This window comes from Daldinia vernicosa, assembly GCF_022497035.1.
Source record: "Daldinia vernicosa strain CBS 139.73 unplaced genomic scaffold F5Y00scaffold_30, whole genome shotgun sequence".
Classification (NCBI taxonomy): domain Eukaryota; kingdom Fungi; phylum Ascomycota; class Sordariomycetes; order Xylariales; family Hypoxylaceae; genus Daldinia; species Daldinia vernicosa.
The window spans coordinates 96,834-112,601 of NW_025953946.1; the positions used below are offsets into that span (position 1 = coordinate 96,834).

Below are 15,768 nucleotides of genomic sequence, written 5' to 3' on the forward strand. Positions count from 1 at the left end.
TTCCATAGTTTTTCCATAGTTAAGGTATACCCCGCTGGATTATGTAAGTAAAGTGGGATTTGCACAAAATACTCTCCAACTAGTAATAAGATGAGTAATAAGATTCCAAATGTTCCATTAAATTTCCCTTTCCACAGTCCTTAATACATAACTTTCGAACTTCCTATCACATAAATTCATTTGCCAGATCAGACGCGTATGCACGTGATACAAATGCGATCTCGGCAATCAGGTCATCAATGCATACCCCTTAGCTCACGATTATCGGGCGTTTACCACATACCATAGCGGCAAAATGTGGTTTCGTGGAATGATTGCTAAAATTGAAATGGCTTAATAAAATGTAGAACTTATTACAGATTTAAGGCCTTTAATTGGTTAATAGTTAATAAAAATGGGTTAAAACCTAGAATTATTCCGTAAATATCGGAATAATTTTTAAAAGTAAAATAGTTTTATTATTTTTTTTTTTAATAAAAATTATTAAGTTTTTTTTATTATAAAATTTATAAAAATAAAAATTAATTAAACTTTTATATTAATTTAATAAAATTAATTACTTTATTTTATTAATTTAAACGTTTAAACACCTTATTATAAAATAATATAAACGTAGGAGTTATAAGTTTAAAAATTAATTTTTTTAAATTTTTAGCGTTTTTTTAATTTTTAAACCTATTTTTTTAAATATTCCACATTTTTAAGATTATTTTAACCCTTTTAAAATTATTCCAACCTTTATAAAATTATTATAAATTTTATGGAATTATTATAAGCCTTATGGAATCATTTAATTTAAATTAAAACATTATTATACATGGAATCATTGTAATGGGTTGGAACCATTCCACGAACCTACATTCTGCCGCTATGGTACATACAACATACTGCGTTCACCGTCAATGTTGTGGGATGGAAACTGATCATGCCAAGCATACCGAGCGAACCGAGCGAACCTAGGTAGCTTTCGTAATCACTGCAACTATTGCAACTATGTCCCACCGGGAGTAGCCAAGATCTAAGATCCGGCCGTTTTTGCGTCATCTAAGGCCACTACCTATTCGGCCTGCCCTTGAGATATCTCCAATAGAGATAAATAGGTCCATCTGCCTAACCCTCTCGGGTTGCTTTCTCCCGCCCATTATCTAATGCCAATCCATTGTTAGTTATCTGGTGAGTTATGTAAACATGTGAGAATCATTACCTCAAGGAGTACTCCTTCAAGCGGCGGCACCGCATACCGTGGTCCACCCGGAGTTGCCTCGAACGGCATTGGTCTGTTAAGTCTTAACTCCCTAGGTTAACAGGTTAGGCAGCTTACGATTGGTACCCGTCTAGGTCTCCATTTTAATTTCATGCAAGTGCCGGCTTTCCACCATGCCAGCATGCTTACAAGGATGGATCTTGGCCGTCTTCGCAACGACCATACCCGGGAGGTTAGATTGAACTTCCTTGACCCCCAAGGACCACATTCGAACCTTGGAAAACTTCAACCCATTAATATTCTACCTACAAACAGCCAGGTAGCGGGCCAACGGTGTGTATTTTCCCCGAATTGTAACACACAAACCGCCACTTCGATACCACCATGCATACTTACATAGGTAGTGATATGGCCGTTCAGATAGGAACCCCGTCGAAATATCAATTTGAAGCTACTTAATGATATTACTAAACTACACACCGTATCTCCATCCGTTCCGTATGATTTTCATATATCGATGCAACACAATAGCGTTGCCATCCCGATTCTCAAGCTCTCTGTTAGGTCACACACAGCTTGTCGTTAAGCCAATTGAGCTCATTGATTGGGTTCGGTCGGGTTTGGCCAAGACATGATTGTCTTGGCTCCAGTCTTCATTTTCTTTTTTTAGCTTTGTAAACCGTTGATGGTAGGCGGTAGGTAGGCGGGTTGCATGCATCATCTCTTAAGAACCCCCACACCCGGATCACGTCCATGCAAAATTTCTTGTACCTGACAGCTGTGATTAGGTTTGCAGACGACTGCTTGATACGACGATAATATACCGCTTCTGTTACGACAAGATTCAAATTTGGCAGGTGCCTTTCTGTTACGGATAGGAATTCGATTAGGAGTAAGGAACCAATATCCTTCACCTCGAATTTCGGTCTGTTTAACAGTAGCCTTTACTTCTTACTGCCGATCTTTGTTCGATATTACTATTGGGCGCCTTCGTTTTAGTGGAAACCCTCCAATGAAGTCGAGTGCTATGTCATCATATTCAATAGCGCTCTACATACATATGACCGGTATAAATCTCGCGAGAACGCAAGACATTTCCTTTGTTAAGCACACGGCGCAAACGGCACACATGATGAACAGCCATGACGCCAGCCGAACTTTATCGGCGGGATAAAGCTATCCCATGATATTATCACATCAACGCCAAGTGGCACCGTCTCCAGCCTGTCACGCACGAGATACTGTTGGTCAACCAGCTTACATCCTGTTGCAAGCGCCTATGATTTCCGCCCCTGTGGCACGGTTGAACTTCCCTGGACCTTACACTAGGTACTTACCTTCGGGATTTACGTACCATCGAACTAATCTTTCTGTTCTTGGCATCTACCTCCTTAGGTAGTATAAGGCATACATAGGTACGTATTATATGTACCATTCGACCCTCTCATCTCGTCACACGTCGAAGCATGGGGTCCGGGCATATTAACTATATCCGATTCGACTTTGCCATCATCTTCAACCTTACTAGCAGCAGCTCCCAATTAGCGGTCTTTTTTGTGGAGATTACCCTGGCCCGTAGATACCAGATGGTGGGTGAAAGAAATGGGATACTAGGGTAGAACAAAGGCGTGTAGGTGGGTTAGAATGTTTGTAATGCGTGAAACCTGATTAGAGCCTCAAGCAAACCGGACAAGCGAGGTTGAGTCTGGGCCTCGGTAGGTTACGTAAATTTGATCCTTGTTTCTCTTATTTATTATAAACACCGCGTAGATCCCTCCTCCCTCTACGAAGTTATTTTTGCTTTCCACCTTCAAGCCGTCTCCTTGCCCTTGGCCGAGTTCCATTCAGATATACATTTGAAGGGACTGGGATAATCGAACATAAGACAAGATGGGCCGCGTATCTACTCCCGCCGCCTTGCTAGGGCTTCTCGGACTTGTCTCGGCGGCTGGTTGCCCCTTTGCTGACCCGGCTGCTCTTCGTGGTCGAGCAGAAGCACCTACCGGAGACCCGATACTCGAAGCCACTATTGATGATAGCAGTGGCTTCTTCACCGATGACGTGGGTGGGCAGATTCAGGAGCAAGACAGTCTTAGGGTTGGAGATAGGGGTCCTACCCTGTTAGAAGATTTCATCTTTCGTCAGAAGATCACACATTTCGACCATGAGCGAGTAAGTTACATTGCCTTCCCCTTGTTAAGTCCTTACAAGTATGAGAGCCTGTGATCACCGTCATATAATATATGTATACCTATGTATATACTATGGATTCATACTAACACATCAATAGGTTCCTGAACGAGTTGGTATGTTTTTTTTTTTTTACTGAGTTCATATCTCATATTTAGACTAACCTCGTCAAGTTCACGCAAGAGGTGCTGGAGCTCACGGCACGTTCACAAGTTATGGCGACTGGAGCAACATCACAGCTGCCTCGTTCCTAAGCCAACCCGGAAAAGAAACTCCGGTTTTCGTACGATTCTCAACCGTAGCTGGATCGCGTGGAAGTGCTGACACAGCGCGTGATGTTCACGGCTTTGCGACGAGATTGTAAGACTTGCCACCTTATCATACGTTGAAAGCACACTAATATGATTCATGAAATTCAGCTACACCGATGAGGGTAACTTTGGTATGCAGATCCAACCGCTTAGTTTTACTAATTTTAGACTAATATTTCCAAGACATCGTGGGGAACAACATTCCGGTGTTTTTCATCCAGGATGCTATTAGGTTCCCGGATTTAATCCACTCAGTGAAGCCAAGCCCCGATAATGAGATACCTCAAGCCGCCACAGCTCATGACTCGGCCTGGGATTTCTTTTCTCAGCAGCCGAGTTCGCTCCACACACTATTCTGGGCTATGGCTGGGTTCGGTATCCCGCGCAGCTTCAGACATATGGTCAGTCTTGAATGGATACACCGATTGGATTCCATGCTGACTTACGCAGGATGGCTTTGGTGTTCACGCGTTCCGTCTCGTGACTGATGATGGCCACTCTCAGTTCGTGAAGTGGCACTGGAAGACAAAGCAGGGAAGGGCTAGCTTGTACTGGGAAGAGGCTCAGGTCTTAGCCGGCAAGAATGCAGATGCCCACCGACAAGATCTGTTCGAAGCTATCGCTGCCGGTAATGGTCCCGAGTGGGAGCTTGCCGTCCAGCTAGTCGATGAGGACAAGGCCCTCGCGTTCGGATTCGACTTATTGGATCCTACCAAGATCATCCCTGAAGAATATGCCCCTCTCCAGAAGCTTGGCGTCATGAAGTTGCACACAAACCCAACGAACTACTTCGCGGAGACGGAGCAAATCATGGTAGGTTTTCTGGTCTCATCGAGATCGGTTCCGGAGCTATCACATATTTATTTTTAGTCTGAGTACTAACACAAAACGTAGTTTCAACCTGGGCACATTGTGCGAGGAGTAGACTTCACCGAGGATCCCTTATTGCAAGGCCGCATATTTTCCTACTTGGACACTCAGTTGAACCGACACGGAGGTCCCAACTTTGAGCAGCTTCCTATCAACAGGCCAGTCGTTCCCATCCACAACAACAACCGTGATGGCGCAGCTCAGAACTTCATTCACAAGAACATCCACCCTTGTAAGTTCTCTTCACCCCCTAAATTTGACCGGTTTCTTCAACTAACGTCCGCTGCAAAGACACTCCTAACTCATTGAACGGTGGGTTCCCCCAACAGGCGGACCAGAATAATGGACGCGGATACTTCAATGCACCTTCCCGGAGCGCCAGCGGCAGACTCGTGCGCGGCCTCTCGTCCACATTCGACGACCATTGGTCGCAGCCGCGACTCTTCTACAACTCGCTTCTCCCCGTCGAGCAGCAGTTCCTCATTAACGCCATCCGCTTTGAGACCAGCCACCTGAAATCTGCCGAAGTGAAGCAGAACGTACTCGTACAGCTTAACAGAATAAGCAACGATATCGCAGTCCGTGTTGCCACCGCTCTCGGCCTAGAGGCCCCTGCTCCTGATGACACATTCTACCATGATAACACGACGATGGGCATTAGCATTGTCAACGGCACACTGCCCACTGTTGCCACACTCAAGGTTGGTATCTTGGCTAGCACAACAAGGGCGAACGGCACAAATGCGCTCGACCAGGCTAAGAGCCTAAAACAGCGCCTAAGCAACGATAACCTGACCGTGACCGTTGTAGCCGAGAGCCTGGTTGAGGGCGTTGATAAGACGTACTCGGCTGCCGATGCAACGGACTTTGATGCCGTGGTTGTTACATCCGGCGCTGACGCTGCCGGTCTTTTTACCCTCGGTACTCTAAGCCCACTCTACCCTCCTCTACGTCCTCTTCAAATCGCCAACGCGGCGTACCTATATGGCAAGCCCGTTGCCTACTTCGGCAGCAGCTCGCCGAGTGACTCGCTAGCAGCAGGCGGTCTGGACCCGAATGCGGAGGGCGTCTACGTCGATGCCGACCTCGAGAATGTGGCTACCGGTCTCGTGGACGGTCTTAAGACGTTCAAGTTCACTTCGCGATACCCCGTGGATAGGACCCAATAGTGGTAAAATGGAGAGCTCTGGGTGTTCTTTTTTTTTTTAAAAAAAAAAAAAGAAAAAGAAAAGAAAAAAAGTTTCGTGTGTATGTAATATGCTTTGCTTCGGCTACTGTATATATTTAGTTTAATATTTATGCAAATATCGTTAAACATACTGTGGTTTTGGTTTTTGTTAGTGTTGATGTTTAGGAAGATGTTGGTTTTATTTAATAATAACGTAGCAGCGTTTCTCGTTTGAGGAAAGTAGATATTTAAAGCTCTACCTTTAGCTACCTATTATTCTGGGTTGTGGCTTGCGAATGTGTACAAGGGATGTTCTACTAAAGTTATACCGCCTCGCCATACCTTATTCCTTTTGAACGGACGGTCTAGGAAATATGTATTGGGGTAATGAGTACTAGATTAACTAATTAAAGAAAGTCACGAATAAAAGGGGCTACATGCGTTTTTCCACCGTGTTTAGTTCTACCGGGTTCATATATATGTGGTAACTACCTCAGACGTCTAAGTATATTCTAAAATGCTTCTTATAATAGGTATTTGTCTCGAGTCCAGTGTAACTATATAATTCGACAGTCATTAAAACGTGGTATAACGGTAAAATCCACGAAAAGGGAGTTGTACGCCAATGTCGATTCTCTATGGCACTGTTTGTTTATATTAGACCCTAACCTAGACCTGGAGTCTCCGAGTATCCAACTAACCATACAATACGTGCTATAGTAGGCAACGAATATGCTACCTCGTATTATACAAGATATGTGTTAGGCACTACAACGTTACTATCGATTTTCTGAATGAAAATAGAGGGTTCTTTGGCTCGGTATACCTTGGCAGTGCAGAAAAGCAACGGAGGAGATGCTTAGGTACCTATACAAGCCTTTAGAGTCCCTCATACGCATCGTATCTCGAGCTTAGAGAAGCAGGAAAGAGGTTATGGGATATCTTGGTTGGTAAATCAAGTCGCAGGGAGTGATATATAACGCGACACGCATCTCCCTAGGCATGTGTATAAGTAGCATGAGTTGCTTTCACAGACTTTAGATCTAGATAGTAGTTCCTTACGGTGGCATTAGGTACCTAGCATTCGAAGCAGGGCCAAACCTATGTATATATAAACTCGATGATTTTGTAAAAAGTCGAGATGCAAGCCGTATAGGTAGTTATGACAAATCACGCATTGCATACGGAATTGTCTTTATATAATCATGTAGTTAGTTATATAAAAGGCATTTAAACTAGGTTAGTTGCTCTTTTATAAGCCAACCTACATATATCGACTTAATTTAATACCCAACCCATCCACACACACGTCTTCCCCTAAGGCAAAGCTGCCCAAGCAAATACAACCCCATTCCATTAAGGCCCCCAACAAGGCCGCAGACTCCTAGGTAGCCCTCTCCAAAAAGAAAAAAAAAAGGAGAAAACGAAAAAGAAAAAGCAATGATAGGCCAGCAATACGCCCTCTCCGCAGCATCCTGTACCACGACCCGCCCGACCCAGACTCTCGGGACCCGTCCCCCCTTTTATTTATTTATTTACGCACCTACGTATATACGGATCCACGGTCCATACCTACCACATGACCGCACCCCCATGCCGCCGCCAGAGGACAAAAAGCTCGAACTCATGCACGACATCGTGCGTCGCATGAGGGATATAGTCACGTGCGCCTGACCCGAGTTCTCGGGTCCGCTCGAGGAGCGGAGGGTGGTGTGATAGGCTGGTGGTGAAGCGGAGGTATGGAGGTATATGTACACTATGTAAAGTCGGGCTTCCGGGCTTTTTGGTGAACTCCGGTTATTGTGTTGGTTGGTTGGTTGGTTGGTTGGTAAGTTGGTTAGGACTGGTAGGTATTGCTTCTCCTGCCGGATTAGGGAGACTACATACTACCTACCTAACGTATAGTATAATTATTCTTTTCACTTTACATGTATGTCCACCTAGGTTAGTTAGGTACATACAACTAGCTCTATTCTCGTAGTTCGTCTCTTGTAATACTATGTGCATACGAAGTAAGCTAGGTACCTCTATAACATCCCCCCTCCCTTCCCCTTTTCTTTTTAACCCAAGTCGCTCTCGTGAGGTAGTTAGTTGTAAACGCAGCCCGCATTTCGGGGTTTGAACGAGAGCCAAGTTCGCACAATTTATCTACCTAAGTTATAAAAAGAATTAACGATTATTTACTTAGAGAGACTATCCGCAGAGGGTATGAGGTCTTCATCGGACGTTGGAATCCGGTATGGTACCAGGGATAACAGACCAATTTACTCGATTGTTTGCCATGCTTGAAATCTCTTCCGACAATGGCGTCGAGTACCTGAATTCAGACTTGCTTCTCTTAATGAGCGCCGCTCTTTGCCATATATTAGGTTCGTCTCTCAGCACAGGCCTGTTGCTACTTTCAGTTCTAGATGAAAATCTCTCAACTTAGCATGTTAAGAGTTGTCTGTCACTGGTCCTAAGAGATGCCATATATTCAGCACAATAATAGGATTTGAAGCAAATCTTGTTCTCAATACCCATGGAACTATTAGTTAACTCTACGTAACTAACTAACCCTTAAGTTCGACCGCCGGAAATTTAATGATATATATTAACACGCTGAGCTTATAAAAATGGTATGGATAAGCTTATTCAACTCCTTTATCTAGCTCCCTATTATCCATTTTCTAGGACTCTAGTTGACACATCTTGTGGTGAAATACGCGCTTCTCATTACACACCTAATAGCAGGCTAAAAAAGAAGAGCTCGATACCAATGCAAAGGATGACTCCCCCCCTGATTATTTGGGATGCCTCCCTAATTCATAGCAAATACCGCATTTTTATCAGGGCGAAGCGGGTGTTCCTTACGCCTCCAAGACGAAAACCTGCTCTGATCGAACTATATGAAACTTTTTAGTATGAGATAATATTGCCGAGCAGCCCGTTCCGGCTACTAATCCTCTTCACCCTCAGCATCCTCGTCCTCGTCCTCGTCTTCTGCTTGTTGTGTAGATCGGCTGTTGGCTTCCCGGTGCTCCGCGTCCCCATGTCCGCTCTGCCCGCCCTCTCCTTCTTCACCTTCAGCTTCGTCTTCTCTACCGTACGGGTGATCTCGGTACAGACTCATCCACGCCCTGATGTCGTCGCTGGGGCCCTCGACTACGACGTCCAGTTGGTCCACGTTGCGTTCCTCCATGTTCAAGTCCGCCGGTACGAGTCCTATCGTGCGAGCGATGTTCTTGTTGCGTTGGGGTTTGATAACGCTGCGTTGCATGACCGGGTAATAGAATGCTGCCTTCTGGTCGATCGCCTCATCGTCGTTAAATGCCAGCACCACCTCCTCGTCATACTTGGTTTGATTGTTGAGTTCGAGCTCCTGCGCCGTTTCATACGTTCGTACCCGTGGAAATAGGAAGTTGGGTTTGCCGTTGCTTTTGTGTGTGTAGAGACTGTCATCGTCGTGGTCCGGGTTCTCGATGTCGAACTTTTGCCGGAATCGCTCTGATGCGTCCAAGTTATCGTTGAGGAAGAAATCGTAGTCCATCAAGTTCTGCGGCTTGGGGACGTGCTGTGGATCCCGCTCGTGGGCCTGCATGGCCATCGCGAAAGCGGCCTCTTCAGCTTCGGTTTTACTGATAGGCTTGAGGATTCCGTTGAGGAGACGTTTGTCGTATACACGGGTCGCGGGGAGAGGATTATGGGTGAACTTGAATGTGACGTAGGCACCAGAGTCTGGGAAGGCCTCGAGATCGGGAACTAAGGGGTAGGCGTCAACCAGCTTGAGGTTCCTCTTCGAAGGATGTTTGACCCTGCTCTTATCCTTTAAGTTCGCAGCTGCTATGGCAAAGCCCTGATCTATCTTCTTTTTGATATGGGCTGGATCGTCAACATCTCGCTCGGGAGAGGGTCGCTTCAAGGGGCGCTTAGGAGCTGGGTTGTTGCTACGTAAAGCTCCACCATCGTGGCGCTTAGTGGTGACGGAAGAGATATACTCTGTACGTCGGAGGAATGATACGTTGGCTTCGGCAAGCTTGGGATGACCTAGGCTGCCGGGACCTCTGAGAAGAGCTCGATCGTGGGGATGGATTTGTGGTGGTTGCGTAGGAGCTTGGATAGCTGTATCTAGTCAGTCACGAAATTACTACAGATTTATAATTTTGCATACAGCTTTCGTCGCCATCAAATATGCCTGGCATTCCCACCAGGTCCAATGGCATACCCAGTTCCGCATCGGCCTCGATGTTCAGCGGCTGCTCCCTGGCTAGCCTCGAGGCGAAACCGGGGGCTGTGTATTGGCCGCTTGCGAGGCCAGTATTGGGTATATCAAGAAGCTTGGGTGGATTGGGGGGAGGCGGTAGCGCATTAGAGAATCGGATTCTTGCGATGAAATCTTGGTGGACTGAGCGGTGCTCACCGCTGCGCGACGAGGAAGCCATCCTGATGATGGCTTAAGGAATGGGTAAAACAGGGATTGGAAACAAAGAATCGGCGATGAGAATAAAGTCTTCAATAGTATTCTTTAAAAATCTCAGTGTTTGAAGTTGTGCCTCATAAGATATCTGGATGAGGGACAATCTGGAGGAGTAAGACGTTAAATTGAATATGGTGATCGCAAGTTGAAGTTATCGGTAAGGTTGATGTTCTGCGCGTCGCGATGAGGTGGATGGTGGGTACTTCCCCAAAGTTTATCAGTCGCAAAAAAAAGTTGTCAGCTGTAAGCTGAGAACAACCGCCTGAGCTTTATCGCTATCATTATCGCAAAGCTGCCTTTGCACTGCCCACGCAGCCACGTCCCCAGCACGATAACGTGATAACCGATAGAATACCTACCCAAGGTAAACAGGTACCTAGGTAATGGACTAAGCACCACAACTTTATAAATATTCTTTAATGCCACTCATGCCCTACTCGAATTTTAAGGCTGATTATTATTGTTCTTCAGTACAATGTCTAATGATGATGATGATGATCCGGAAGAGTCAAACCTGCGCCTGGTCCGCTTCCATGCTATCCTCATTCCTCGTTCTACCCCCCAAGGTCAACCAGCATCAATTCGGATGCTCACAACATTACTCCGTACCTCAGAACCCCAGCTCCTGTGTACCTCAATACAAAAAGCCTGTAACGTAATTTGTACAAGTCAATCCCTAGCATACACCACCTTAATAAAGGTAGACTTCAAAATATACCGAAATTGTCTACACTTGTAGTCTAGACCCTTTCAGTAGCCTTTCCCAGCGTTGCCCTGATTAACCCCGGCGTGATCAAATCATACTCGTAAACATATACTTATGAAGTACTGCTTTTACCATACTTCGCCTTGCCGAATGAGAATGGGACATATCGGTACTTAATCATATGCTGGATTTGCTTGCGCACTGAAGACGAAGTTAGCAACTCTAATTCATCCCCATATGAATAACAATAACTATTATAACTTACTGGTCAAGACGAAGAGAATGATCCAATACATAACTAACACAGGCCAGAAGACGGGAACGTCGAAGATCTCGAACCAACTGCACGTGAAGGCGATGGTGATAGCGCGGGTGGCCTCGTGCCAGAACTTAAACTCGGGTAGTCGTCGAATAAATGGTCGGAATTCCTCGTCCTGCTTCGTGGGCAGGCCACCAGCTGATCCATCTTCCATCTCATTGTCTAAAAGCTCGTTCGAAGGGTCGAACTTGGGCTGGAGGAAAGCCAGGAAGAGATTAAGAAGGTAAATCCCCAGAGCATACGCCACTGGACATAGTTAGCTATTGTCTGGGTGCTTATCACTATAGAAAGGCTTCCTTACCAATGTACCAGCCTTGTGCGAAGACGATGCGAAGAAAGAAGATGCCCAGAAATACACCTGTGCCAATCCATCGTTGCAAGACAAATGGTGTTGATCGATCTAATAGGACTTGATATTGCTGTGCACTGTTAGAAAGGCTCCCACTGGTTTATGGCTACCGGCGCAAAGACGTACTCGCTGGATCTTGGAAGTCTGGGCCGTAACGGCTGCGAAAGGGGTCTGATCGGACTCGACAGTCTCCATGGTGGATGATGCAATAATGCAACTATTATTTTCTCCGAACGAGAATAATTTGGATTAGGTCTGGCTTGCGTTGAATATCCCGTAAAATATTTGTAACAGGCCGAGTGCGATCGTGAAGAGAAATTGGTGACGCCGGAATGAGTAAAGAAGGTTCAATTGTCTTAGTAGCAATTTGCACGTCGCGACTTTTCGCTGGCTTGCGACGCCAGGGGATCCAACAAATCTGGCCAGCTAATTAAAACTTGACTAGCCACATGCACAGCCACCAAACTATAATTGGGTCTGTTTTAATTGGTGCCTGGGCGACTTAGAAGCTGCTGGGTTATGGGTGATGCAATGATGCACGGGCGGGCCTTTAATTTCCCCTTTAGCTGCACATAACTTGATACAAGACCTCGGGATATTCCAGTACTTTGTAGCGGGGGTTTGCTTATTCATCTATGGCTCAAATATCCTCGGCCAGCTTCGGCTTCATGAGCTCATACGTAAGGGAAACTGTACATTATTGTTTAAGCTTGAGCTTCACATAAACTCAATATTATCTTATCTTATTTGAGACATGAATGACCTCTTATTCAATACATTTCGAATTACACGCATTACAAATTAATCAATTGTCCACTCACGCTCTTCCATTGGTCCTGTGCAATCCCATTGAAAAGCTGTAACCCAAGAGTACCTGTTACGATTCATCAACTTCCGAACCATGAACACATTACGGACCTTGAGGCCACTAGCCTCACGCATCCAACCTTACACACTCCCTAGAACAGTCCGCCAGTTCTCTGCTACGGCAACTAGGTCTTATGAATATTTATTGGTATCAGAACCTAAGCCGGGTGTTGGCCAAGGTGAGAAGATGACATTTTCCTCTATGGCTATTGATTAACTTGGAGACCTCAACCAGTCACTCTAAATAGACCTAAGGCTCTCAATGCCTTATCTACGCCCCTCATCAACGAGCTCAATCAGGCCTTGGGCGAGCTCAACTCGTCGGACAGTATCTCAGCTATCATTCTGACAGGGTCTGAAAAGGCCTTCGCTGCCGGCGCGGATATCAAAGAGATGGCGCCCCTTACCTTCTCCGAGGCGTACACCAAGAGCTTCATCGAATCATGGTCCCAACTCACAACTCAAGTGAAGAAGCCCATAATTGCAGCCGTGTCCGGGCACGCCCTTGGCGGCGGTTGCGAGCTCGCTATGATGTGCGACATCCTATACTGCACCGAAACAGCCAACTTCGGGCAGCCTGAGATCAAGTTAGGTACCATCCCAGGCGCGGGCGGTAGCCAACGACTGACACGAGCCATCGGCAAGTCACGCGCCATGGAGGCAATCCTAACAGGCAAATCGATATCGGGAGTCAACGCGGCACAGTGGGGACTCGCTGCTAAGGCTTTCCCCAGCTACGAAGCGCTGATGGAGGGCGCATTGAAGACAGCCGAGACCATCGCGAGTTATTCCAAGGTAGCGGTTATCGCAGCCAAGGAGGCAGTGAACAAGAGCCAGGACCTACCGCTGCGGGACGGCGTGGAGTACGAGAGGCGCGTGTTCCACTCGCTCTTTGGCAGTCAGGACCAGAAGATTGGCATGAAGGCTTTTACGGAGAAGACGAAGCCGGAATGGAAGCATGAATAGTAAAAGTAAACCCATATTGTACGGTACGGTGCGATGGCATGACATAACGTATAAAGTATTTAATTTTCGTCACGTTTCAGGTTGAGAGATGTGAAATTTATCGATGATGTTGCTTGCTCTTAGAATCTAAGATTCCGAATTATATAAATCCTACTTCGTATATCCCTTGAAATAAATCTGGGTTTTCCTAATCAAGCAAATGAATTGAATACAATAAGTCATAATGCACGTATTTCAATATACACAACATACGCAGACGTTCGTATTAATATATTGTATACAAAGTACCTGTGTAAGAAGACATGTTTATGCGGGTCGAGACCATTTACGGAACGGCCACGGCTACGGCTATGGTCAGATGGCGAGGTCGATACATAGGTTTAGGTTGTCGGATAGGGCTGACCGGGGATTTAGATTTAAGCCTCATTAGCGTGGCCGTATATATATAGTTAAACCTTAATATAATAAATTAAATTTTTTAATGTTTTAAATTCGTTATAATAAAAATTCGTTATAAAATAAATAACTTTATTTTAAATAAAAATTAAATATATATATATTAATTTTATTAATAAATTTTATTTATTTTATTATATAAAATATATATTAACTGTCGTTTATTTATTATTTAAAGTTTTATTTTTTTACTTTTTAAATTTAATCGCTTTTTTTTTAAAAAAAATTTAATTAAATTTAAATCGATTTAATAATATTATTTATATTATTTTAATAATAATTAATATAAAAATAAAACTTTAATTAATAAAATTTTTTTAATTTTAATAAATTTAAAACTTTTATTAATTTTATTATCGTTTTTTATATTTTAAATAATATAAATTAATATTAATTTAATTAATAATTTATTATTTAATAAAATAAATTTAATTATTTTATCGTTTAATTTAATAAAATTAAATATTTATATAATTATTTATATAATTTTTACTTTTTTAAATTATTAAATTTAAATTTATATAATTTTTTTAATTTATACTTTTTTATAATTTTTATTATTTTAATTTAAAAGTATTTTTATAAATTTTAAATTTTATTAAAAACCGTTAATTTTATAAAATAATTTTTAATTATTTAAAACGTTATTTATTATTATAATTTAATAATTTATTTATATATTTTTAATAATAAAATTTTATTTATATAATTAATATTATTTAACGTTATATTAATTATATAATTAAATTATAATTTACGGTAAAAAAATTTTTAATTTTAAATAATCTTTTAATTTAATAATTAATAAATAAATATAATATTTATTATTTTAAATAACTTTAAATTAAGGTTCGATATTTAATTTAAAAAAATATACTTTTTATAATTACACCACTTTTTAATTAATTATAACCCGTAAAACCCCTTTTTTAAAATATCTTACCTTTAATTTAAAGTTATTTTAAACACATGTTTTTTAAAAAATTAACTTATAAAAAATAACATTAACATCATTTAATTAATAAAATCATTAAAAAAATAATAACGTTAACGCGTTTATAATAAATATTAATTAATTATATAATCGTATTAACTTTATTATTAAGTTTATCGATTAAATCCACGTATTTTAAATCTTTTAAAATATTAAAAATGGTTATAACAGTTACAACGGTAACTATAATAACGGTCGCAATCTTAATCATAACACCGGTCGTAACACATTAACCATAACACGTAATAAAATCGTACGGATATAAAAAAAAAACGGAAAAATTCAAGTAATAATATCATTGCTTTTAAATATAAAAAAAACTATTTTACACGTAATTATAAATATTATTATAAATATTATTATAAATATTAAAAATAACCGTAATACCGGTTACACCATTAATCGTAATAATAACCGTAATATATAACGCGTAATAAAGTTATATAAATATAAAAAAAGTAAAAAAGTTTAAATAATAACATTATTACTTTTAAATATAAAATATATTATTTTATATATATTATTAATTATATTATTAATTATATTATTAATTATAATAATGGTAATAATATTATTTATTATAAAGTAATTTTAACATTTAAAGTTATAATATAATAACGTAACGTCGTATAAATATATAAAAAATTTAAATAAATAAATATAATATATTATTAATTTTAAATTATTTAAATTAAAATTATTTTATACGTTATAATATTATATTAAATCATTTAAATATAATATTTAATTATCTTTTATTAAAATTTCACCGTAACGTAAATTCGGACTTAAAACAACTTTAAACCATAATTTATTAAAAAGTTTACTCGTAACTTATAAATATAAATATATAAGTTATACGTTTTATAACTTAAATAAATATAACCCCCGCGTTTTAACGAATTATAATTT

The 15,768-nt window shown here is 41.5% G+C and overlaps 4 protein-coding genes across 4 annotated transcripts; 2 read left to right on the forward strand and 2 right to left on the reverse strand.

Moving 5' to 3' along the window:
• Positions 1-3,094: 3,094 nt before the first annotated feature.
• F5Y00DRAFT_263052 (CATB protein) lies at positions 3,095-5,744 on the forward strand (the record flags this gene model as incomplete). Its single annotated transcript, XM_048011472.1, has 8 exons — positions 3,095-3,376; positions 3,495-3,510; positions 3,568-3,754; positions 3,814-3,836; positions 3,889-4,106; positions 4,156-4,518; positions 4,600-4,807; positions 4,867-5,744. The coding sequence occupies 8 exons, from the start codon at positions 3,095-3,097 to the stop codon at positions 5,742-5,744; spliced, it is 2,175 nt and encodes a 724-aa protein (XP_047863810.1).
• Positions 5,745-8,316: 2,572 nt separating this feature from the next.
• Positions 8,317-10,406, reverse strand: F5Y00DRAFT_106806 (Paf1-domain-containing protein). Its single transcript, XM_048003857.1, has 2 exons — positions 9,894-10,406; positions 8,317-9,844 (listed from the first exon to the last, which is right to left on the reverse strand). Exons 1-2 carry the CDS (start codon positions 10,162-10,164, stop codon positions 8,682-8,684), a joined length of 1,434 nt encoding a protein of 477 aa, XP_047863811.1. The 5' UTR covers positions 10,165-10,406; the 3' UTR covers positions 8,317-8,681.
• A 213-nt stretch (positions 10,407-10,619) lies between these two features.
• Positions 10,620-11,954, reverse strand: F5Y00DRAFT_239943 (retrieval of early ER protein Rer1). The gene is made up of 4 exons (XM_048008154.1): positions 11,700-11,954; positions 11,526-11,643; positions 11,171-11,470; positions 10,620-11,106 (listed from the first exon to the last, which is right to left on the reverse strand). The coding sequence occupies exons 1-4, from the start codon at positions 11,766-11,768 to the stop codon at positions 11,018-11,020; spliced, it is 576 nt and encodes a 191-aa protein (XP_047863812.1). The 5' UTR covers positions 11,769-11,954; the 3' UTR covers positions 10,620-11,017.
• Positions 11,955-12,231: 277 nt separating this feature from the next.
• F5Y00DRAFT_239945 (ClpP/crotonase) lies at positions 12,232-13,650 on the forward strand. The gene is made up of 2 exons (XM_048008155.1): positions 12,232-12,619; positions 12,676-13,650. The coding sequence occupies exons 1-2, from the start codon at positions 12,475-12,477 to the stop codon at positions 13,404-13,406; spliced, it is 876 nt and encodes a 291-aa protein (XP_047863813.1). The 5' UTR covers positions 12,232-12,474; the 3' UTR covers positions 13,407-13,650.
• Positions 13,651-15,768: the final 2,118 nt, after the last annotated feature.

Bases quoted from the DNA above. Each gene is read 5' to 3' on its own strand.
- F5Y00DRAFT_106806 (XM_048003857.1), bottom strand. From the start codon at position 10,164: ATGGCTTCCTCGTCGCGCAGCGGTGAGCACCGCTCAGTCCACCAAGAT. The intron at 9,845-9,893 runs GTATGCAAAATT...GACTAGATACAG, and splicing joins ATTTGATGGCGACGAAAGCT to CTATCCAAGCTCCTACGCAA.
- F5Y00DRAFT_239943 (XM_048008154.1), bottom strand. From the start codon at position 11,768: ATGGAGACTGTCGAGTCCGATCAGACCCCTTTCGCAGCCGTTACGGCC. The intron at 11,644-11,699 runs GTACGTCTTTGC...AACAGTGCACAG, and splicing joins AGACTTCCAAGATCCAGCGA to CAATATCAAGTCCTATTAGA. The intron at 11,107-11,170 runs GTAAGTTATAAT...CTTCGTCTTCAG, and splicing joins CATTCTCTTCGTCTTGACCA to TGCGCAAGCAAATCCAGCAT.
- F5Y00DRAFT_239945 (XM_048008155.1), top strand. From the start codon at position 12,475: ATGAACACATTACGGACCTTGAGGCCACTAGCCTCACGCATCCAACCT. The intron at 12,620-12,675 runs GTGAGAAGATGA...GACCTCAACCAG, and splicing joins TAAGCCGGGTGTTGGCCAAG to TCACTCTAAATAGACCTAAG.